Source organism: Nanorana parkeri, unplaced genomic scaffold (genome assembly GCF_000935625.1).
Source record: "Nanorana parkeri isolate BGI_ZX_2015 unplaced genomic scaffold, ASM93562v1 scaffold38, whole genome shotgun sequence".
NCBI classification, from domain to species: domain Eukaryota; kingdom Metazoa; phylum Chordata; class Amphibia; order Anura; family Dicroglossidae; genus Nanorana; species Nanorana parkeri.
In genome coordinates this window covers 606708-632311 of record NW_017306306.1, presented here as the reverse complement: position 1 = coordinate 632311, position 25604 = coordinate 606708, and the positions used below count along the sequence as shown (strand labels likewise).

Genomic DNA, 25604 nt, shown 5'->3' with positions numbered 1-25604 from the left:
GGCCACCATGTTCGACCAAACTAGCTGCACATTAGGGTTTTTGCAGCTGAGGAGAAAATTGGGCTGCCCGATCTGGCCATGTATGATTAGCCCCTGCCTATAGCAATAACGATTGTTTATTGTCCAATTGTTTAAAAAATAAAGGAACAAGTGCATGAATATACCAGTGCATTGACGGAACAAGGCATTAGTGACATTCTAGTTCATTACACCCACAGTAACTAACGTTAAAGGCCGCGTCTTGGCCAAAGAAACCATTCATGATTTAAAAATAAATCTATACTTAAATACACCTCTTTTGGAGCAAAGAAAACTCTGTGAAGAGTAATCAGTGGTCGGCTAAAGATACATAGTCAATTATAACAAACAAACTGTACTAAGGAATATTCATCAATGGCTTGTCAATGTAAGGATTAGGCGACAAATAATTATTTTACACCACTTAGTTGGTGTTTACTTGGTCCCTGCTGAAAGCATTGAAGTATATCTAAAGGTAAAATGTTTTACTTTTGTTTTGAACACAGTTGGGAAGAGTTTAGCATTTGTGTCCCATTGGGGAGCAAGAGTAATCCTATCTTAGACAGCTGTCATTGAAACAAGTGTCCCCGTTGCAAGACTTCCCACCTTTCTCTGATGTAGTGATACATTTTGGATCTTTTACTTAGGGGTGTAATCACTAAGCTGCCATAGGCAGCCGAGTGAATAAACGTCCCGAAGTGAAGTGAGCCAAACAGATGACGGCTGGCTCTCCCCAGCAGTCAGTAGCAGGCTGCAGACTGTTCAGCCAGCTTCGGCTTTCACCTCGGCTCAGTCGACCTGAAGCATATGCCTTCGGCTCGACTGAGCCGCTCGGCTGACTTCGGGAGCTGTACAGGCTATAGTGAATAGCCCGTACAGCAGCCCTACGGTTCTAATGAACCGAAGGGGTCCTGGGGCCGAAGGATTAGCCAAAGAAAAGTGCCTTGCCTATACCCTGGCCTTACAGAGACACCCAATGAACAGGTCTTTCATTAAGTATTCAGGACACAGCAAAAAGGTGCAAAATTATATATAAAAAAATAAATAGCATGCTCTCAATGACAATAAAAACACAATATAATCTTATGAATGGCCTAAGATAAGTTAGGTAAGTACTAATGCAGCTCTATATATTGGCGTTCAGCATCCTATAACACTGTTAACACAGAGGGTGCCATCTTGGATTTTTCCTATGTGGCCAGCATTCACATGAGGATGCCATAGTATTGTCCTGTCGTAACCCGATTTTCAGATTCCCAGTTTTCTGTGCTTCTCTTTTCTCGGTATAAACCAGGTCTCTGCATAATGAGAAGATAAGTGTCCACATTTTCAGCGGCACAGACACCTCCTGAACTGACCGCCTGTCCAGCGATGTCTTCTAAGTAAAGTCCCATTACAGCATCTCTGCTGAGGTCTATGGATTCGGGGGAATTTTGGAGAGACAATTGAGGGGGGTACACTGTGATCTGGAATGTTCTTCCCCTTGTCGGAGTGCTAGGTTAGGACTGGAACATAAAAAAAAGCAATATTAATGTTTAATAAACAAAACAAAAAAAAACACATAAGGCAAGTTACAACTTTTATGGATTAACTTAAGGCAAACTGCTAAATACATACTTGAAATACATATAATGGAGCTGTCATATCTGCTAAGGTATATATTTCTCTCCATCCAACTCCAAAGATGTACACATCTTTACTAGACTGGACAGCTGGGCTGGTGACCTGTCTTTTCTTTACTGCAGTTAATCAAGACAGCTAGGTCAGCCCCCCGCCCCCAGCCAGTAGCTGGCCAGTGAAGAAGAACCTATAGACTGATGAGGTTTCTTTGTTAGCACAAGTGAATGGAGGATACTTGATCAGGCCCAAGTACTGACCCTTCCTCTTCCAATCTGTGTGCTACTGTACAGGGACTTGTGTACGAGGGGAGGCCAATAAGTTCTTACCCTCACCATGATCTAGATGTGCTAGGGATCTGAAATTTTGCAGGTTTATAGGTGGATATCTTAGTAATATGCATGCCATTTTTTTGTAGGTTGTGGTGAATTATAGTTAGAGCCAAGAGAAATGGAGTAGGTGTCATGCCGGACAAAGTTGAATACCGAGCCGTGATTAGGTTCCTCCATCTTCAAGGGAAATCTGCCCAAATAATCCATGAAGAGATGTCAGCGATTGTGGCTATGAATCTCTGCCCCATCCACCTTATTCACCTGACCTGGCACCTTCGGACTTCTTCCTGTTTCCAAATCTGAATAAACATTTACGGGGAAGACGTTTCCACAATGATGAGGCAGTAATTACTGAAGTTGATAGCTGGTTTTCCTCCAAATCTGCATACTTCTACGCAGATGGTATTAAAGGTCTGTTCCACAGATGTGAAAAGTGTGTAACCATAGGAGGTGGATATGTAGAGAAAGGAAGAGTCAGTGGATTTCAGATCCCCAGCACATCTGGATCTTGGTGAGGGTAAGAACTTATTGGCCTCCTCTCGTACTAGGGGGCTCAATGAAGCCTGAATCAGGTATTCATATAGTGCTTTTAAAGTGCATTTAATTATTTTTAACTAAATACAAAACATTCATGAGTATTTTATTAAATTGCCTATTGCCATTGCCTATTGTATCTGCCTGGAGTTTAGTAAATCTCATATACAAACCTTTATTAAATTATATTTTCCGTTTTATAATAGCAAATAACTAACTGCCATTAGACTGAATACCTCTTTAAAGCTGGCCACCATAACATTTATTGAATATGACTGATTAACAAATTTACCTCTAAGTATTTGATTTGCAAACAAACGACTTTATACGTGCTATATCCCACAATGTTCAGAGAGTTTGAATAACAGCACTGACAGAACCATGCTTGTTTCAGATCACTGTGCAGGAGATTAGAGGAGGCTAATATAAAGACATGTTCCTGTACATATACTAGCTGTGTTTAAGATACATGTATTCATAATGTATTAATTGGTAACAAGAACTACCTTCCTAACTGTCTGAACCTCAGGGTTAACTAAATAATCATTCATATCTTTTCATTAAAAAAAGTGCTGCATGTTTTTGACGTGAAAGCACCCCATAGAACAGAGATTAGTGTTAGGTTTAAATTTAGGGGTTATTCTCACTTTAGAGGTTAGGTTAAGCTTTATGATAGGGGGGATGAGTGGTAAGGTTTCACTGTTGAGGTTAAATTTGGGAAGAAAGGGGGTTGAAGTGTTTGGGGCTATTTTTAGGGCATTACTAAGTGCTCGGGTAACGTGAAGTTACAGTTTCTCATCACATTGGCAGGTTTTACTTCTTGCTTAACGGTGCTACAAATTTATTGGGTGCCACTCCACTGTCAATGCAAATCTATGAATCAGACCCGACTGACTACATGTTATGATTGCGTCACGTTGATGTGTTTATGGAATAAAACACTTGCAGGGTTATTCACAAAAGGGTTAAGGGTTTGGAAAAGACAGGAGAAGTGAACAATCTAGGCCAAAATAGTTGATTTGGAAAAATTCTCCAATTCCGCTCACTTTCCAGTTCAGCTATTTTGTCCTAGATTGTTCCCTTCCCCTGCCTTCTCCAAACTCTTCACCCTTTTGTGAATAACCCTGTTGGATTTAGCATTCATCAGAGCATTCATACAACTGCTTGAAAAATCTTTCTTGTTGCTGCTTCTGCATTTTCCACTAGAGGGCGCCATTTAGTTAAAAATACAAATCAGCCCATGTTAACCACAGATATTGGAAATAATAGCTGGATGCTGTTGTTAGTTTGCAAAAACTGATCTTCCAAAAATTGAAATTATGTTACTAACCAACATCCAAAAGAGTAACTTCCATCTACCACCAAACCTCTGTCCTGCAAACCAACCTGTCATCAGAAAATGCTATGCACCCATCTGCCAGGTGCCATGTCACCATAGGACATAGTAGTTAGTAGGCAGGATGAACCACAGTGTACAGGGGGTAACAGGAACACAACACACCTGGAAGCATTTAGTATTAGGAAGATTTTTCTTAAGTGCGTGAAGAGCAGACTCACCGCCCATTGGCGAGCTACGTATTAATAGTTTTCTTTTGCAGTCGGCTATTTTTAGAACAATCATTTCAGATGACTGAGTCCCTTTAACTGTAATGAAGTCAACATTATATATGTTTTATGAAATTGTTCAAGTTCTTATGAAGATCATTACACCTTTTCAAGTTTGGTTGGATTCATCTAATCCATGTTGACTAGTTTAAATTAAATGGTTAACTCATTTACTTACCTGATCCCCGCACCCGCTGGCTCCAAGACTAACGTCGGTAAGCCTATTCCGCTTCGCTCTAGTGGCCCACTGACGTCATCACGTCTAATGCAGAATGCATGGCCTGATTGTACATGAGGATGCCGAGGGACAGTCCACAAGTTGGAGAGAAGGGTAAGTGTCGACTGTCGGGTGAGTGGGGATCAGGTAAGTAGGACTGGTTTACAGACTCTCCCTAGACAAAAACAATCAGTTAACCCTTGCAGTTCAGGTGTAGCCCCATTGCAAGGGTAGTATTTTTTTTAACTTGGGATCGGATTTAAAGGCAAATTCATTTTTTTTACAGGTGTTAAAAAAAATAACTCATTAGTAGTCTGTATACTGCAGTAGAGAGGTTAGCCTAGTGACAGATAGACTCATCATGCAGCAAGCAAGTTTAAACAGAGGCACAGCGGTAAAGGTTAGTTGCACGTTACCTGGCGGTCGGACAGTCTAGCCGCTGGGTTAGTTGTGAACATTGCGACGGTGAGGCAGCAGGCTGCTGACAATCTACAAGAAACTGATAAATTAGACATATGTACAAAGCGATCACACAATCCATGGTTATATGGAAAAGAGGAGGATACTGCAGCACACAAGTGTTTTAAGACATGATTAAGCAGCATAAAGGAAAATATACAGACATGTGAAAAAGTAAGTACACCCCGAGGAAGTTATGGACTTTTTCAGCATATTTGAACACTCAAACATTAGATCTTTATTCCACCAGTGTCAACAGATAAATGTGACATACACAAGAAAAATTTGCCTTTTCAATCATTTATTTAAAAAAAAAACAACAATTAATAGATGTAATGGTGTACTGTGCCGAAAAGTAAGTACACCCATGGCATCAAAAGCTGGTATTTACCCATATAGCAAAAAAGACTTCTTAAAGGCATTGTCGGGGTTTACTTACTTTTTCCATATCTACATTTTGTTAATGTAGATCATAAAAATGAATACACCATATCAGTTTTACACGCCATTTGTTCAAGTGTATCACTTTTATCTGTAGGCACTATTTGATTAATATTTAACTGTTCAAATATGTTGGCAAAAGACAACAATTTCCATGGGGTGTACATACTTTTCACTTGACCAAGGAGAGAAACTACTTTCAGCATTTTAATGTTTACTGAAGCTTCCGGTTTAAATCAGCTGAACACATTTCTGGTACATCAAAACAAAAGGTGTGCAATGTCTTACCGTTGGTTTTACTCAGCCACAGCTTGAGTAGAAAAGCCTGTCCCCTGCCAGAATGCTGCAGAGATCGGTTCTTTCTCTCTCTCTCTCTCTCTCTCTGCTATATGTCTGTTTCAGCAGGCCTCTGTCAAGCCTCTTCAGACAGACCACTGCTTCCGTGCAGAGAGCAGGTCTTTCTGTACAGCATGCTGGCAGTGAACAGGCTTTTCTACTTAGGCTGTGGCTACTTTGTACAAAAAATGAAATGTAATATTTTAAACACCTTTTGTTTTGATGCACCTGGAATGTATTCAGCTGATTTAATCATAAAGTGACACTAAACTCAGGAGTTAAATCTTAAAAATGCATTCAAGTACCTTAACTGTCAACAAAAATTTATCTTATTTGTGCATCACTCGGCTGTAGAATGTCAAATCATCTCTGAATTGGTGCCGACACTGTCCTTCCTTCTGGAGGGTGGCTACTTTTGTTCCGCATGGTCCCTGTGTGTCTTGTAAAGTAGTCACCGCTCCAAGCTCACTCCCGTGATGGACTACAATCTCACATTTAGTTCAGTCATTTGTATTGAGATTGTAGTCCATCACAGGAGAGAGCTTGGAGTGGTGACTACTTTACAACACACACATGGACCATGGGGAACAAAAATAGACACCCTCCAGAAGGAAGGACAGTGTCACCACCAATTCAGAGATGATTTGAGGAACCACAGCCGAGTGATACACAAATAAGATCCATTTTTGTTAACAGTTAAGCTACTTGAATGCTTTTTTAATATTTAACTCTTAAGTGTAGTGTCACTTTAACATTCTGCCGAGCTTTAAAGTTCATCTTATATTAAAGAAGGCAGCTGTTTGGAGTGAACCTCTAAAACACTGGTTACTTTCACAAAATTCCCTCCAATGAGAAGACTTTTCAGCTGATCCAATGAAAATAAGCCTTCTACTGACCAACTTGCCCCCAACAGCCACAGGACATAAGTTCCAATGATAAAATGTTAACTAAATTGAAATCTAAACCATACATTTTTTTAAATATTTGAAATGATGCTAACTTGCACTATACATTTCAGATGCTGCTCAAATATAGTATTAGTTAAAACTTCCCAGAATGTTTTTTAACAAATGAGGAAGTTGATGTAACATAAAGGAAAAAGAAATTCCAGGAATTAATCTTTAACATCTGAAAGGCAGGGATGATTGGCAATGATGGGAAATTGAAAAGATCACAGAAAAAGTACATAAACATAATTCACATTTACAGTGAACCTATATATATATATATATAAATAAAATCTTCTTCAAAATATCTTTAAAATATACAAAATACTTGCATACTTAATGTAAAGCTACTGGGGCACAATAATCATCACTTTTATAATTGTATATCCTCTTTCCAGAAGGATGACGTGGCCGGTTTCTGAACAGGGTTATTTTTTCTTTTGAGTTACCGGTACTTATTTTTCCCGAGTGTACTTTTCATGAATCGCAGTATCTAAAGATAAGCAGCAGATGGCACTGGGGAGGTTAGAATGAGCAAGTGGCAACTGCTGATAGGTACACAATAACATGGAAATACATGATGTTCAAAGTTAAACTAACATATGAGAAGAAAATCTTGGGAGCACTAACTAACCTCTTTAATAAAATACTAGACAATAGAGTGTCAGGCTAATCTGCCAACTTCACATCTCACTGAAGTTGATTTACTAAAAAATAATAATAGGCTTACAAAAGTTTTATTATGTGTAAAGATAATTACTGGTTTTGTTTGAAAGTATATATTAAGCCAAAACTCTGGATAGAGTAACAAAGTCCTAAAAGCTCTATCCGGTTTTTATTGCTGTCTGTGTTTCCACTGGGGGGATTCAACCACTCTATGTCCTGATGACCCTTGCCATTGGGGCAGAAAGTAATGGGAAATCCAACATTTTACAGTTGTCACTACAAATTATTTGTTTTTGATGGTTTGATGTTTGATGCTGGTTTCAGTCATGTGCCCCATTTCCCTTCTTTCCTGAAGACATATTAAGTTCATGCAGTCTCTCCTGATATATTTGATCCCTCAGACCTTGCACCATTTTTGAAGCCCATCTCTGGACTCATTCTATCATATGAATGTATTTTTGTAAGTGAGGTCTCCAAAAATGGACACAGCATTCTAAATAAGATCTAACTAAAGATCAATACAGAGCTATCAGGACCTCTTCCACCTGCTGGTGATCTACCTAGTGATAACTAAAGAGCTAAATAGTGGATCAGGACCACCTTCTACCGGCTGGTGATCCACTAGTAATAACTAAAGATCTATATAAAGCTATGAGATAGACATGTGCACCAGCAAAAAATTTGTTTAGTTTACTTTCGTTTTGGAAAAAAAAAAAAATGTGTTTAGTTTAGTTTAGTTTTGATTCAGACTTTGCATTATTTCATTTTTCGGTTCCGAAATTAAATTTGTTTCGGACAAAATTCATTAGCAGTAGTCCGGCTGAAATTCGTTTATGGACGAATTTCGTTGCAGCAATATGACATTAGGGGAAAAAAATTACTTTTTTTTTTTTTTTACAGTCTGCTGAAGATGAAAAAAACAAAAACGTGAGGTTCCCCCCCCCAATTCATTTCCAGACCCTTTAGGTCTAGTAGGAATGTTAGGAGGGACCCCCCCAGTTATAACACACAAAAAAGTGCGTGGGGTTCCCCCCAAAATCCATACCAAACCCTAAGGTCTGGTAGGAATTTTAAAGGGGAACCCCAGCCCCCAAAAATGGGGGGTCCCCCCTAACAGTCCTACCAGACCCTTGATCCGAGCACTGGCCCGGCAGGACAGGAAAGGGGGGGGGGCGATCGAGCGCCCCCCCTCCCTGCGCCTTACCAGGCCACGTGCCCTCGGCATTGGGAGGGTGTCCCCATGCCAATGGGGACAAGGGCCTCTTCCCCACAACCCTGACCCGGTGGTTGTGGGGGTCTGCGTGCAAGGGGGCTTATTTGCATCGGGGTACCCCTTTAAATAAGGCGGCACCCAGATGCCGCCCCCCCTTGTGAATTTGACATTCTCAGCTGTCAAATGTTACATAGCATTCGGGAACTCCCGAATACTATTCATGAGCTTCCGAATGCTATTCGGATCTGTGAGCCGAGGTGTCATAATTCTTTTTAGATGACACCTCGGCTCACAGACCCGAATAGCATTCGGAAACTCACGAATAGCACTCGGGAGTTCCCGAATGCTATGTAGCATTTAACAACTGAGAATGTCAAATGGGCAGAGCGAGCTGTGACGTCACGACTCGCTCCGCCCATCTGTTTATTTTCAGGCTGAATGTCATTTTGCGGCTAGTTTTCATCGGGATCGGACGGGGGTCCTGCGGCGGGACCTTTTTTATTTTGGCGGGGGTCCTACATCCTGATTGACGCTGGATTACATCGATGGAGCCATTAAAAAAAAAAAAAATTATTTTATATTTATTTTTTTTTCAATTAAAGGATTTTGTCAAAAGTCTTGACTTTTTACTAACTATTTGATTTAACCCTTTAGTGAATGGGTCGGGGTACAAGTATCCCTTACTTATTCACATGGGGGGGGGCGGCATCTGGGTGCCCTCTTATTTATAAATTCCTATCAGACCTTAAGGGTTTGGTATGGGTTTTGGGGGGAACTCCACGCACTTTTTTTGTGTTATAACTGGGGGGGTCCCTCCTAACATTCCCACCAGACCTAAAGGGTCTGGTATGAATTGGGGGGGAACCTCATGCTTTTTTTTTTTTCATCTTCTGCAGACTGTAAAAAAAAAATTCCTTTTTTTTCTTGTTTCCTAATGTCATTTTGCTGCAACGAATTTCGTCCATAAACTAATTTTCGGCCAGACTACCGCTAACGAATTTCGTTGCAGCAAAATGACATTAGGAAAAAAAGAAAATGTCATTCCGTCATTTTTTTTTCCTGTCATTTTGTTGCAACGAAATTCATCCAATAACGAAATTCGTCCATAAAAGAATTTTGGCCGGACTACTGCTAACGAATTTCGGGAAATCGGATTCGTTTGCATTCGTCTTAGCTGTAATTCGGATGCATCCGAATCTCCGAATTTCCGAAAATCCGTCCGAAACGAATCGCACATGTCTACTATGAGGACCTCTTCGAACTACTGGTGATCCACCTACTGATAACTAAAGATCTAAATAGTGGAATCAGGACCACTTTCCACCTGCTGGTTATCCACCTAGTTATAACTAAAGATCTATATAGAGCTATCAGAACCTTTTCCAACTACCGGTGATCCACCTACTGATAACTAAAGATCTAAATAGTGGAATCAGGACCTCCTTCCACCTGCTGGTGATCCCTCTTGTGATGTACCCCAGAATTATTTTGGCTTTCCCAACTGCCAGACCACACTGTTTGTTCATTTTGCTATCTTCTGAAATAAGCACCCATAAATCCTTTTCCTCTGTAATTCTGGCCAACACTGTATCCTACTCCCTAAGTGCATTATTTTGGAGAGATTTCCTCTCACTTTATGTCATAATATGTGTTTTGTTCAGAATTAAAAAAATAAAAATAAATTGGCTTTAGTTATACTTATTAATTATAGTTCTAGCCGACCTGTGACAATGAGACTGTCGCAGGTCGGCTCAGTAGATCGGGAAGTGAGGGAACACATACCGGCGTTCGCTCACTTCTCGATCCTGTCACGGCTCTCTGATGTGACAGGGGAGGGGCTGGATTCCCCCCTCCCCTCTACGATCCTCCAGCGCTGACTGGCGGAACGGACGGGGGAGGGGGTGGGTACGCTAGTTTGTGTCCTCCCGTTACCCTAAGGAGAACTATGGGCAAAAGCCCTAACCCCATAGTTCTCCTTTAACCCTTTCGCTACCACCGACGTAAGGATTACATCAGTGGCAGCAGGCCCATTTAAACAGACTCTCTGCGGCTTTAGCCATGACATGGACATGATATGGTTAATGTCTTGTGGCATGCCAAAGAAGTTTTAAACCAGAAACCAAAAACAACATTCTAGTAACCAAAACACTTAAAAGATTTAAAAAACAGCCTAAAATATAGAAACATCAATATTTTAACACATTAAAAAGTATAAAAAGATTGGAACGAAAATGTGTAAAAAAAAATGCACCTTTTTATTTATTAATGTAATATATTGCATGGGCTGTATGTCCCTTTGGAAAAAAGCAAGTAAAAGTAACGAACAATAAATCTGAGACCATTCCACATAAATACAGACAAAAGAAATACACAGACATTTTTTTCTTGCACTGGAAGGTTGTTTCTCCTATCAGGTATATTGCCACCTATCTCTTATATATTGATTTACCCCTGGGTTAACCACCAGCTACACTTGCTCTTAAAGCCTGACACTAGCCAAAATAAAATTATAACATTATTTTAGATTTGATAAAGTGGGGAAGAGTAAAGATTTTGGTCAGAGTATGTCTGTAACTCCATTGGAGAAATTATCACTCATCTTCTGTCCCTCTGACACCCACAGAAGAAACGGGGTGTGCGGTTGTCTCCTGGTCAGAAAGGCATGGACAGTAATAAAAAACATTACTTCCTCACTGTACTAAAAATGTTTGTGTCCCTGTTCTAGATATTTCCCATCTCTTCCTGTCTGGACAGCCACACAAATATAACACAGGTTTCAACCTATCCCTGCTTTATCAAACATTTTTGGTTGGAGTTGGGCTTTAATGAAGATGGATTGAGTTCCATTTAAATGTTGACAATAAAACGGTAATGCTTTAACTTATCTCCACTGCAAAACCTGTGATTACTTCTCTATCTTCTTTGGATTTGTGTACATATATGTATAGATATATCTATATATATCTATATATATCTATATATATATATCTTTGCAAATATATACAAGTGATACCCCTTTTAATTAAACTGCAAGAAACTGGCATGGGTCCCTTGTTTAGCTAACAGGACTCAGTGCTTGTGAAATTTCTGTTATTCATCTTCTGTAAACTGACCCTCCCACATGCACCTCACTAGCAGCCTGATATCTTTTTAAAAGCTACCCTACAGAAGCTACATACGAAAAAAAGAGCTCTTATTCTCCACCATGGTTCTATCCTCTAACACTCTAACACATCCACATCACTAGAGGACTCAGCAGTGATGTCAGAGGAAGAAACCATGGTACAAAGGACACAGGCATCCAACTCTCCCAGAAGTGTTCAATGCCAAAGAGACTGATGGAGGCTGCAGCAATAGAATGGAATTAGGGCAGGGACACACAGGCTGCTCAAGAACTGAGAATCTTTTGTTTCGTTGGACACTTTCATTGTAAATATAATGCTATAAGGAAGAGTAAAATGATGGTTGGGACTTTCCAAAACTGGATGTATGTTGCATTCACATTTGCATTTGTTCTCACTTGCTTGTGAAATATATACAGATTTCCCAATTTTGCCCAAACACCACTTGCTATCAGGACACAAGGTATTATTACATTGTAATATAATAGCAACTGAGAAAGAGATGGAACACTTAAAGGGTTTATCTACCTATCTGTATTGTCTAATAATTCAAACTTAAGTTGGCATCCATTTTTAAGGTGCAAATGGCAAACACCCCATCTACTCTACCTAACTACTTTGTGATTGGATTCTGCAATTGTCAGAACAGCCCAAAAGGCATTTGCATCCAATGTGCCATGAAAACGGAAGCCATCATCTGGAACCTTTGGCAGGAGTCCACTAAGTAAACAAGAAAGACCTGCAGCCAGATTCAATGTAGGGAAACAATATTAAAAATAGAAAACACCCAGCATAATGAATGCTCGAGTCCTACCTTTCTAATACTAGCGTCAGGTCACACACACACACAAAACAAAACAAAAAAAACGCTCACAGGGCTATTCACAGAACGGTGAAGAGTTTGGAGAAGGCAGGAAAGTGAACAATCTAGGACAACATCGCTGATTTGAAACAATTCTCCATTTCAGCTCACTTTCCAGTTCAGCTATGTTGTCCTAGATTGTTCCCTTCTCCTGCCTTCTCCAAACTCTTCACCCTTTATTCAATAACCCTGATCATTTTCAAATTTGGTTCATTAAAAATAGTCACATTTACTGCATAGTTGTTAGACGTATACGTGAAAACATTTATGGGACTCATTTGCAAAAGAAACTAAATTCACCCTAGACAGTGTTTACTTCAAAATATCAATTTTCATGGTTTAGGTTAAGTTTATACCTATAAAGAAAAACATCTCCTGAGAAATCATAAGATGCCTACCATGATACATTTACTAGCTGGGAAAGCCTATTCTGTGCCCTTCACTAATTTAGTTTCACTTTGTTCCTTCCAAAGACCTGACTTACCCTGATTTAAGGCTAGGCCCTGCCAACTGGCTTCACTGTCCTTCTAGACTACCTCAGTGGTTAATAAGAACACTCTTATTGGTCAGGAGAATGGCAGTTGGTGGAGATTGGCCACAGGAAATCAAACCAAATTAGTGTGGGGCACAGAAGAGGCTTATTTGGCTTATAAAGGTAACTGCAATCTGCTGATAGCCAGGGCATGTACTTTTATAAGTTTAAAATTAAGTCCAGGGTCCTTTTAGATTGTAAGCCCTCAGGGTCAGGGCCCTCCTTACCATCTTGTCTTGAATTGTATTGTGATTGTAATGTCTTCCTTATATTGTAAAGCGCTGCTCAAACTGTTGGCGCTATATAAATCCTGTATAATAATAATAATACTGCAGGGTCACTTTGGGAATTAAAGCCAATTTGTTTTTCCATTTTGGATAAAGTAGTAAATGGTTAAAATTCCTGTCAGGGTTTTTTTTGCCATCTCTGTCCAGTTTAAAAGATTTACCTTCACTTCCTGTCCTGTAGACACAATAGTAAGTGAGAGCAAACCTCTTTAAAGTGTGGTAAATCTCATCTTAAGTAGGGTACACACAATTCACATTTCGTCTGGTTCCTAATGAACCAGTCAATTTTCGTACCATGGGTGCTGCTGTTGGCACACTTCTGCACGGCATCCTTCTGTCAGCTGATCGAAGAAGCCACTTGGGGAATTCTCGGCCGAACAGAGCTAGCAGGAGTTTGACTGACTGCTAGCTCCATTTGAGTACTTCAGAATACAATGCAAACAGCAGGATGGAGGGGTCTGATCTTTTTTTAAAAAAAATAGAACTGTGTATATCCCACTTTAGACACTGGTGGCAATGGTCAAAAACGGGTGAATCTCCCTATCTGGGATGCAGCCAGCAATAAAGATCTGACATAGGTTTTAACCCTTCCACACTCTATCCAAAATAAAATAAAAGTTTTACCTTTACATATATATTAAATATTTTAATTTGCACATTGGAGAACAACAATTAGGAATACTAATGTATAGATGTTCTTCTGTCCATATTATAAGAAAGGTAGATTTTGTGATGTTTGGATTTTTTTTATGCCAGTTCCCCTCTGTACTCTTATTGAGAATGCTATTGCATAGATATACCTGGTGATGGGTTCACAGTCTATGGGGTGTTAAAAGTATACATGTTAAATAGTCTAGGTGTATATCACAGTCACCAAGAAACTCTAATTCTGATTTATTTATAACTAATCTGGCAAACATCAGCATTTATGGACAATTTTGGTGTTTACATTTGTCTTCGACAGGATGCAATACATATTTAAAACTTTAAAAAGCAGTTTCCGTATTCGTAAAAGGAAATACACTGACTATTTAAATAAAAATAATAAATGACATAAATAAATAACTAAATAAATATTATAAAATATTTGCAACAAGCTTGGCAAATTGCTAATGACATTAAAGGTGCATACATGCCTCATTTGAAATAAAATGTAAAGGTTTTTTTTTTCAAATGTCTGCAAAAAAAATAAAAACCAAGAAAAATGTTGACTCTACTTTAGTCTGTGAATGTGTGCTAGAGAGAGAGGAAATTATATTCCACACAAAAATCAGACTTTTTTTAAACTGCATAACAATTTGTGCTACATATTGATGGGTCCATGTATCAATGCACAACCAAACGTGCTCATCTATTTAAAATCTTTGCCTCAAAGACTTTTCTGTGCAAGTTTGAATTTTATGAATTACCACCAAATGTGTTACGTATTTACGGAGCTTTGCTGAAAATGTCATTCGTACATTCATTTTTTATTTTCCTGAAGTTAGTTAATAGGATATGCCGTAGCAGAAGCCATATTGGCAATGCCTTAATTTTACATCAATGTTGTTTTTTTATATATTTTCATTTTAGTTCAGAAATTATTTGGCTGAAACAATTTTTCTGTAACATTTTTTCATGGAGTGAATAATTATTATTTTATAGAACCTGCGTGTTCTATTTAGTAGCACTCTATACATATATGTCAGGATGGACCATTTTATGTTTTTTTCATGCATATAGATATAACTATTTCAGGATGATTACATTTGCTTTGATACAGAGACCCCTTGATATATTTTTACTGCCTTTTCTCCTATACTGTCTGCTTCCACTGACTGCATTTTTTAAGTATGGATGAATTATTTGAAGTGCTGCAACTGTAGGAGAAAAAAGGGAGTTTTGAAATAGGTCTTCTGTCAGGCACCATCTGATCGAAGAAATAGAGGAGTGATGATGAAATACTTTCAAGTGTCCCATTGCACCAATTTTATTTTTAAGTCACCAATAGAGAGCGCCTTTAAAATTATTAAAAATATGACCTAGTTCAGTCATCAGTCTTTACAACACCTCTTCATGACGGTCACTGTTCCTCCTGCCCTCTTTTACGTTCTGGAGAACAGATCCAGGAGACAGGCAGCTGAAATGAGATTCCTGCAGTAAGTTACCAGGTATTTGGGGGCTATATTTCTTTTTTTAATCACTGACAAGAGCCCTGTATCACAGCTGCTGCTTCAAAGTTCTTGTGAAATTCCAATTCTTGCTTTAAAGGCAAACAGTAAGCCAATAGTGAAAAAAATGGTAATCAATCATAATTTATGAATGGCTCAAAATGGGCAATTCCACGTTCAATGCTGCAAATTAAAATAAGGACAGAAACAAAAAATGACATTTAGGGGCAGTCCCATTTAAACTCTAAAAGACCTAGAGCACATTTCAAGGTAATGAAAATTGCCAACTCTGTTTTTAGAGTTAACATAAAAAAAGGAAACATGGTCTAGCAATTTTACAACTTATTGTAAGAAAGTTAAATGCTATTGTTTGAACGATCATGCAATTTACTTTTTTAAGATGGTATAAGTTAATAAAATATAAAGATATATGATTTTGGTAACAAAAATGGTAGCGGAAAATAAAACAATGCCCTATTAATTAAATAGATAGGCCTGCCCCTTAATGTGCAGTTAGCCACAAAGATAAAATTATTAAGCATACTTTCTTACAGAAAAAATACAACAGTTTGACACAGTGAAGCAGGAGGCAGTGACAAAACATATCGTTTTTACTTGTCTCTGCATGCAAATTTAAAACTAAAAGCACTGAAATTAGCAGCCCTAAAATACATGTTACACTTATTTGGTATTTTTGCACCAGCTTTATTTTAGCATTTTTACATTATTTTTTAAATTAATTCATATGATAATTTTAGTAGTACTTAAACTTCACCTCCTCAAAGAACAGAAACATTTTACCTGTATTCCTTAAAGAAATTGTTGAATAATGTTCATTCATTATCCACTTGTATAATCTTTTTTTTTTTTCCACTTGGTTATGATTTGATTATACTACAAATTACCCCCACTAAGATTATACAACCAAAGTCCTGCTGTTTTAAAAGGGAATTATGTTACAACCTAAAAAACTATTAGTAACTAGTGAGGGGATATATGTTAAATATAATCCTGCCATTTTCCCAAGCAGCCAGTTGCAAGGCTAAATATAAAAGAAAAAAAAACACCTTGGTGATTCACAAAACTAGCATACATCTTTCAATTTAAAAAAAAAAAATTCAATTTTTTTTTTTAAGTATCCCTTGGAACTGTGACAAATTTTATAGCTGAAATGCTATTTTTTTTGTTTTTCAGAACACACAGTTTATAGCTTAGTATTAAAAAAATAAGATAAGATACTTATACACAACAATGAAAAAAATTGTGTATTATCTAACCCCAGATTGTTCATACTAAACCTCTTCTTTAACGTTGTTACAATACAAAGCTGTGCACAAAGTATTAAGCATACATGCAAGATGCATTAAGTGTATAAAATTAACAATTGACTTTAAAACAGATACCTATTGGGGCCACAATTAATTTTTAGATCCTCTAAATCAGTTTTGGTGCATGTGGAGAACCCCCCAGATTATGAGTACAGTGTCCACCTACACCTTCTCCTCAGATCCTGTGCCAATTCACACCTCTCCCCTAGCATTTAACAGTTCCATGCCAGAGCCTCTATTGGCTCCTAAGGCTCCAGCATTGTATTGTTGATTTCAGGGGCAGTGCCTGGCACCACAGTAGTAGCTTAGCTTTTGAGATCTGGAGAATTGAGAAAGTAACGGCTCTACATCCCTATTGTTAGTTTCATTCACTTAATACATGTGACACCTTTTAAAAAAAAAAATAAGTTCAGTATTTAAAAAAAAAAAAAATCCCAGCCCCCTCCCTTGCCCTCTAAATACTGATCCATCTCCCCAACAGGTGCTTACTAAAGTTCTAGAGACTTGAATGGTAAGTTGCATCTTTAGTATAGGTACATTCTACTCAAGTCTAACTCAGCGCTAGATTTTTACCATCCGGAATGTAGACAAGGCAGGAGGTCCTCTGTTGTTGGAGGCAGTACGTAAGCACCTAAAGGGTGAATGGTTGGGTTTAGTGTATTGAGGGGGCTGGGTAGGCGGGCTGGTGAATTTAGATAAGTGCTAAACTTGTCCTTTACGTTTACACTAAACTTCTATATGTAATTTGAATTAATTGCCGTTTATAAATTGCAAGTTCATTAGTAAAAAGAAGCTTACTAATGTAGTGATACAATTTCACAGTAAATATTGTAATAAATAGTGAAATGTATCAAGTTCCAGCACATACAGATAAATGTATTACTTCCATAGAAAAAAAATTGGACCACTTTGATGTTGTTTATTGCTGGAATATAAATGGATATACTCTTAAAATAAACTTTGTAACATTTACATAGTTTCTGAACTATTTGGGGTTTTCTTTGGCAATAAGCATTGTTTTATGACACATGTGTCCAGCATTCCTATAGTTAACTTGATCTTGTGGAATGCTAACTTTAATAAGGACTTAAACCAATCCTGGCAAAGTACAAAAAGTTAATCTTGTCCCCTGCTCCTGGAGACCTAAGATTACTTCCATCATACCATACCAGCAAAAATATTGTCAAAGGAAACCATCAATACTATATGTGTACATAAAGGTTGTTGTATTTGTATTTTATTTTTTATTTTTTTTTATAAATTAAAGTGATAACATGAAACATAAACAACTGTAAAGAATTTCTCATAAAAGAAAAGTCTAAATAATTTACTAACAGTCTTAGCGTCATTGAGGTTAAACCCTGAAAATACATTTTCTTCATATATGTACAGTTTACATGTTATAAATGTACAGTTTTACATTATTTTCTTTAGCATTATTGTTAGTCTAAAATAACAGTACAGGTCTTGCTTTTAATAAACATTCCTCACCCAGAGATGGAAACAAGCAATTTAGATCTATGAATAGAGAACGGAATCATGCAGAAGCCTATAGAATCTACTAGTCAGCCTGAGTAGTTGCCTTGGGTTTACAACTTACTAGGCAGCCTAGCTAAAATGGCTTACATCTCACATGGGCACAGCTGTCAAATGTGCATTGAGAAGGAAAACAGAATGTCAATGGGCTTACAAAGAGGGATACATTCTGGTAGGATGGCCAGACATTATAGAGCAAATAAACTCATGTTGCTAAGCGTACAGGGAAAATTATTAATAGTCAGTATGAGGCCTCATATGATGGTTTGGCCATAGTTCTATCAGAGCTCGCATACAACTCTGCCTAGTCAAGAAAAATAATACAGTATAATACTTATCTTTTGTCATAAAAAGGTTCTTGGCTGTAGAAGACCCAGTGGTTCGTTATGCTAAATCTCTTTAAATGAGACAAATCATGACCTTCAAATAATGTCAAAAACAATGACTTCTCCTTGCAAAACATACTGTTAGTCACAACATTATAAAACCAAAGCACCCATTATTACTCCATACATTGTTATACAGTGATTAGTAAGAAAAGGCCACTTTGGAAAACCAACACAATAAAAACAGGACTATTCCAACTGTGCTTTATACTTGTATTTTAAAACAACTTACTTGCCATCATGTCTATAATACCACCTAATACCCCATGCTCTGAGCTGTCCTCCAGAATATGATCCTCAAATTTGTGCTACATTCTATACTTTCTAACTACTCTTCTTCAATTTGTAACTGGTTCCTGCATATGATTTACAATTTGAAGGTCAATTGCACAGAACATCCACCACCATTAGATAGTATGTTTCTGCCCCACTATTTTAGGGTTGGCTGTTACAGTTGACTCATCTTACTGTAAGTTTCAAATAAAGTAATTTGTTTTAATTTACTGGTTTGACTCTGGACTAAACAATGACTCACTGTGGGCAATGTGTTCTGTATAACTATGGTGAGACAGAGGCCTTGGAGAGAATACCCGGGTTGCCTGAAGCCTTGATTCAATTAATGGATAGTTAGTCTGGAGATGCTGCATGTATCTGGGAGAGGATGCAGCGAGAAGGGAGCTGTTACCTTTTTGCCTGGTACAGAGAGAGGTGGCAGAAAGAGAGTGAGCATCTCTGGTTCTGGGCGATGACGGTGTCGATGATGAAGATGTAAAACCAAAGAGGTTCCTGTGTTGCCGGGAGATAGAAGATTCCTCACTGTAATTAAATCTTTGGTTCGAAGATGAAGGGAAGCATTGTGTGTTAAGCTGTCCAGTGCTCCTTGAGGCTGATAGCTGGTGGAAGAGGAGTGTAGAGTACTTCTCTGGGCTGGAGTTGGCTGATGATGAAGCTGTTGGAAACCTGAGTGGTGGTCTGTCTTGTGATGCTTGGAACGGAAGCCTGCTGCAATACGTGTGAAGCGGGTTCCTGGCAACTGGAGCTGGGAACTGCTGCAAAGACAGCAAACGTGTTACCTGGGGTTGGTGGATGGACGATGTTGTGTTCAGAGCTTAGCTGCTGCTACCTGACGCTTGGAACCACTGGTGTTTTTCTTTGCCCCTTGATCCTTTAGCTCCTGAGATGTTAAATGTAGATGTGAGCTGCTTCTTTAATATAGGAAAACCCACAGACTATACCAGATAGTCATAGATCCCTATCTTTTCCCAGAGGACTTGGTATTTTTTGGGAACTCTAAATATTTTTGTTTTAGAGACCCTGATATGCTTTTTGGCTGCTTTGTGTAATTGTTTTCTAAATGTTTATTCTACCCTTCCACTGACCTCCTATGGAATATACTTTGGAATATACTGAAAATATTTTGTCTCTCTTATAAGTGATTATTGTAGATCTCTGTTAACACTGTCAAGAAAACTGTTGTGACTAATACTTTTTTAAACTAAAGACAAAATCTTGTAAAAAAAACAGAATGAGGTACCAATTTAGCACATGTGTTCCCAAGAGGAACACTTGCTCACAGTATGCCTTCTGTCTGCTTCGTAGAAACTGATAGTAGATATTCTAATGAAATATATTGTTGATTCAAGAATTCAAAAATATATTTAAGGGGAAAAAAAAGGTTTGATGGGGTTTGCTCCCCTATTAAAAGGCATTGCCAATAGGTAATCACCTATGGATACTCACCTATATATTTATTATAATGTATTTAGCAATTCATATCTATAGGATGTATTTCATGAATTGGCCTTTTAAAATGATTTTCATAGCTTTTCAGAAAAATCCCATGACCGCTATATATTCTATCTAGATGACCTATGATTTTTATTTTCATTTATTATTCCCACTTTAGATCATTGATTGCTACAATAGAACATCGCTGATGGAGTTAGTAGCGTCAACCATAACAATATACACTAGGTACTAATTATTATGTTAATCTCTAGCTTACATTTGTTTGAATATTTTTGTTTGAATGATATATGTTTGAATAATATAGTCATCGCAAGCCAAATTATACTGTATTTAAAACATTACTCACTAACTGTACACCTTCTGCTTGAAGTATAGTCTGTTTAATATATAGCTTAATGTTCCCCGGATCAATATTCATGCAAATGCAAGTAATTCGTTGAAGCAGCTGTGCGGCTTCCAATGACTGCATTCTCATAAATATTTGTTTAGACCCACAAAATGGCAGACACAGAGGTGTAAACTGTGCACTTTGAATGACATAGTTATGCTATAGTTATAGTCATACTAAGAGCTATGCAAAAAATAAATCAGTTTTACCAGTTATACACTACACATGCTTAGGCAAGCAAATACTAAATGACATTGAAAGGAAAAAAATGTCTTAGTGTAACAAACAAATTGGAAATATGGGCAGACTATTAGATGTTCTGTGCAATGGGCTTCCAAACATTTTAACTAAATAACATCTGAACTATGAATAAAAAGTTAAACCAGAAGGATATGTCCAAAACCTAAGAGTCATCTAAACTCTCAAAATCCAGTAAAGGCAGCAATTTTGTGAGCTGAGTCAACGATCACATTTTTCACAATTGCAAGTCTACGTTAACCCTAACCATTAACTTCACTTATTTGCTCTCTTTTTGCTCTGGTTCATATTCAATTGAGAGCATTATGTTATATCTGTTCAACAAGTGCAAAAAAAACTATTGAACCTGCCACATATCTAGTGACCCTCCTGTGCTCTCTGCTTCTGCTGCACTCTTAGTTACAGTGTGGACTATAGAATACCTTCCCACCTTCCAAGAGGAGAGAAAGGAGTGTTGTGCACTTCTAACACATTTCCTGTCCTAGGGTGACAACACTACTTTTCCAAAGATATAGTATGGTGAGTGAGCATTGTCACTCTAGAAAGTGTTTTACTGGCAGGATCACCATGTGAAAATAAAAAAAAGCATGAAAAAAACTAATGCAACTACCACATGTAAGGACTGGTAAGCTGAAACATAATACATTTTTGTACAAGAATTAAGACTTAGTTACAACGTTCACAGCCTGTTCCAGATGAGTTGGGTTGCACTGTAATCAGTGCATTGCACCGCTTTTTTCACAGTGCACCCCAGCGGCCGCATGGTAGTGAACAGGCCCTGAAGCATAAATCAAAAAGATACCGAGGGTTGATTTACAAAAGGCATATGAGCTGTTTACTTTGCACATGAATGTTCACCTTGCAAGGAAGCTTTATCGTTCAATCATGAGCAAACAAAATACTTTTTATTTAAATTCTCTTTGCACATGATTGGGTGTTCTTTGCAAAGTGAATTTTCACCTTGTTTACTAAGCTAAAAGAAAATTCCCTTCCAAAATGAAAATTCCTTTGCAAAGTGAATAGCCTATTTGCCTTTTGTAAATCAACCCCACTATCTCTCAGTTTAAATGTGTTACCAATTCCCACCCAGTTATAGGTGCAGCTAACCTGTGGGCTGCAGTCTTCTTAGCAGTGATTCAGCTCTCAAATTGAATGCTTACTATAAGTCTAAATGACAGACAATTTTTACAGATAAAAAAATTAAACTTCTAGCAAAGTGCCCAAGTGTGAAGATTCTTTATACTGCAACATATAATATGTGATTAGAAAAGCTATGAAATAAGTAATGAAAACTACAAAAAAAACATTTGGCCATGGATACATATCAAAAAAGTATGAAGTTTCAAATTTCATAAAGGTACCTCAGAACTATGCAGTGCCATATTTTGTAAATGCATAAAATATGATTATTTTATCTCTAATGTAAGTTTCTGAATTCAATGTTGAATTCATTTTACTAGGAAAAAGACTACTGTGAACAAAACCAATAATCCCGAATATTTTTTTAGTCTTAGAAAAAAAAAACTTCCTAACAACTGCATGATTTCTTTTGAAGGTCAAGTTGTCCTCATCATTGGTCTTTGTTTTCAATATGTGTCAAATCGAGCACAACAAATAGTTTTCTTCATCAAATTTTCCCATGGCGTTATCTTCATAATTCTTCGACTTTTGACTGAAATGTTTTTCCGGTCATGTAGAAATTCAGCAACTAGTTCCTGCTGTTTAAGACTACATTATGAAAAAGGTCCACAACAGGCTGTGCAAAACCATTAAGAAGTTTAGAACACCCTCTTAGATCAGTGGAGATTGATATCCCTTCAACATTTTACACTGGGATTTGAGTTCATACTGTTGAAAATAATGATAAAAACTTACAATTATCAACATGACTCCTGTTTTTAACTCAAAACTTCATGATCTGAACTCCAGTTTTCATTGAGTTTTATATGGAATGTCTAGAAAGTACACAATATTTTTGAAAAGAATTTACATGAAAATTAACTAAACAAATTCCTATTTTTAGGAATTAATAATAGAACAATATTAATAAAACCACAGCATTAAATATTAAAATCACATGACTGTTCATTTTTCTTTCAAAGGCAATATTTAGATTGGAGGTATGAATAAAAAAAATATATATTTTAAATTCTGCAGCATTTCTATATAGTGGCTGCACCATAGTCTTCCTGTTCAAGTCCTAAATTATTTATTGGATGTGCAGAATCTGAGGATGATGTTTTGGCACATACTTCCAAGTAGTAATCAGTTCCTTCGTCTTGAAGTAAGCTTCAGATAATCTTTGTTTATCATGACTTAAACAAAGTGAAGATTCTAAATTGGAATGCTGCTCTTTTTCTTGCTCGATTTATTTTTGGCATTGTTGCTCTTTGTTTATCTTGAATAAGTAACATTCACTGAGGCTTGAAAGCAGGTGGCCCTTCCATTTTTCTAACATAAATATGCATTCTTGTCACCTGTGTGCATTCACTTAAGATGGTGACACTGAAGAGCTCCACTATGGATGCCTCAGATTATAAAGTCAAGTAGTCTATAATTTACATTTTCTGCTCCGTTGGTTGGCGTGACCCAGATTTAATGATACTGTGTTTTGTAGAATGCATTATTAAAGCCACAAGTCTTCTGAGCTGCTTTGTTGTGCGGAGAACCTCAATATATGTTATTTTATAACTGCAGTACCAAGCATAATGCCTCATTTTTTGGTGTTGACAATTGGACAAAACACTTTGGTATTTGGATTTCCATTTTTTATAGTGGTACTTTGGACACCACAGTCCTCTTGCACTGGTATTATAGGAAATGGATATTGGTTATCTGGTAAGACATTTTGACTGGCTGTTTGTCGACCTTGCTCTTCCCAATGCGACTTGTTTTATGAACATATGCAGATTTAGAAGAGATAATGTGTTGAATGTGTTGTTCTTCCAGAAGTGCTAGAGTTGATTTTGCTTGAGTTGATGCTACACTGCATGTTGCCATCCACCGATGAACTTCAGGTTAAGGGATTTTAGTTACCTGACTTAGATGGTAAATCACAGGTCAATGCTCCCAACAAAACTATTAATTTTGGGTGCAGCAATAACCTGCATGTTTTATTGCCCATGTGTCTTGCTAAGCACTGGTTTGAACAGGCTTTTAAAGGTATGAATGAAGACAACTGTTACCCTCTTTGGCCAATTGGCAACTAAGGACAGATAGGGGGATGATTGTTGTGTTTATGGATTCTAAGAGATTTTTTTGGCCAGTCACTTTTGGAAGGAGCAGTTGGTCAGTTTTTCAACACGCCATTTGTTCCCCCTTGATAGGGGCGGCACCAGGGATATCTGCACCCTCCCTTCCCAGTGCATTAACATATGCTCATGGCCAACATAAAATCACGCACTATTTGGAACAAACAAAAAAGCATTTGGAGGTCAGGTCATGTCTGTCTATCTAGCCACCAAATAATGACTGTGGCTAGCTTTGCTGTTAATATTTTTTATAAATGTCAAAGCTTTTTTCTAATGTTTACTGTAAGCCTTTACCTTGCCTACTTTACTCCACTGCTGGCTTGCTGGTAACCATATTTTCAGAAAGAATGGTACAGGAAATTAGACCCTATTCAAATACTATTACTAAACCAAAGTGCCACAGTAGCAGAGTCCAGAGAACTGATGTTAAAAGCTCACAAAGGATATCAGCTATGAGCTTCACTTTGGCCTAGTATAACTCAATCTACTTGCATTCATGACCTTTAGACAAAATTTGCCATCTCAAGGAGAAACATCCAGCGTGTAGTTCACTTATCAATGCTTCTATCCATACTCTACCCATCTATAACTTTCTGATTCTCTTTTAGTGGTCACTGATTAGAGTAACCAAGTTCTTTTTATCTTTGATGGCAAAACATCTCTCTTATGGCTAATACTCAACAGCTTTTTACTGACCATAAACTGTATGTATAGCTAAAAAAAACAAAAAACTTTTTAATGAAATCACAAAGCGTTAAAACTCCTATTTTTTTTTTTTTGCTGCTGTTCATGCTAGGAAGATTTATCCTATTTTTCCTGTTGACCATTTGTAAAGTAAAAAGAAGATTGCGGGGAATTAAAGAATTTACAGCTATCGTCAAAAGATTTCAATGGGCACACATGTTCCTGTGACAACTGTAAAAAAGGAGAATCCCCCTTACATTTGAGAGATCTCCTCTCATATCCAGGACAAGAAGCGAAATGAAAATGCCCCAACTGTACTCACATAGAAAGAAATAAACTAACAGGGATTTTTAGCCCTTCCCATACTCTATCCAAAAGTAAAAACTATAGGGGTTTATGCACTAAAGAGCCGAACCGTCGGTTAATCCTTCGGCTCTCTTCAACTGCAGCAACCCTTCGGTTCAGGTGAACTGAAGGGCTGCTCTATGCGCTAGTCTCAATAGCACGTACAGCAACCGAAGTACATAGCTGAGCAGAACACACAGCCGGAGCGGTAGGAATGGTTTGCCGAAGCGGGCAGGGGAGCTCATCTGCATCTGGGTGTCCCCTTTTCTAAAGGCAATAAATACTATCCTTGTTGCATTACTTACCGAAATGTCCCTTGTAGTGGGGGGAGGGGGGGGGGG

The 25604-nt window shown here is 37.7% G+C and overlaps 1 protein-coding gene across 1 annotated transcript in view; it reads right to left on the bottom strand.

Annotated features, from left to right (window-relative positions):
• Positions 1-966: 966 nt before the first annotated feature.
• Positions 967-25604, bottom strand: part of BICD1 (BICD cargo adaptor 1) — a 147540-nt gene continuing 122902 nt past the window's right edge. The window contains exons 8-9 of the mRNA XM_018570381.1: positions 4740-4822; positions 967-1523 (exon numbers count right to left, since the gene is read on the bottom strand). Of these exons, the coding sequence (XP_018425883.1) occupies positions 1433-1523; positions 4740-4822 (174 nt within the window). The 3' untranslated portion in view covers positions 967-1432. The remainder of the gene's footprint in view (positions 1524-4739; positions 4823-25604) is intronic.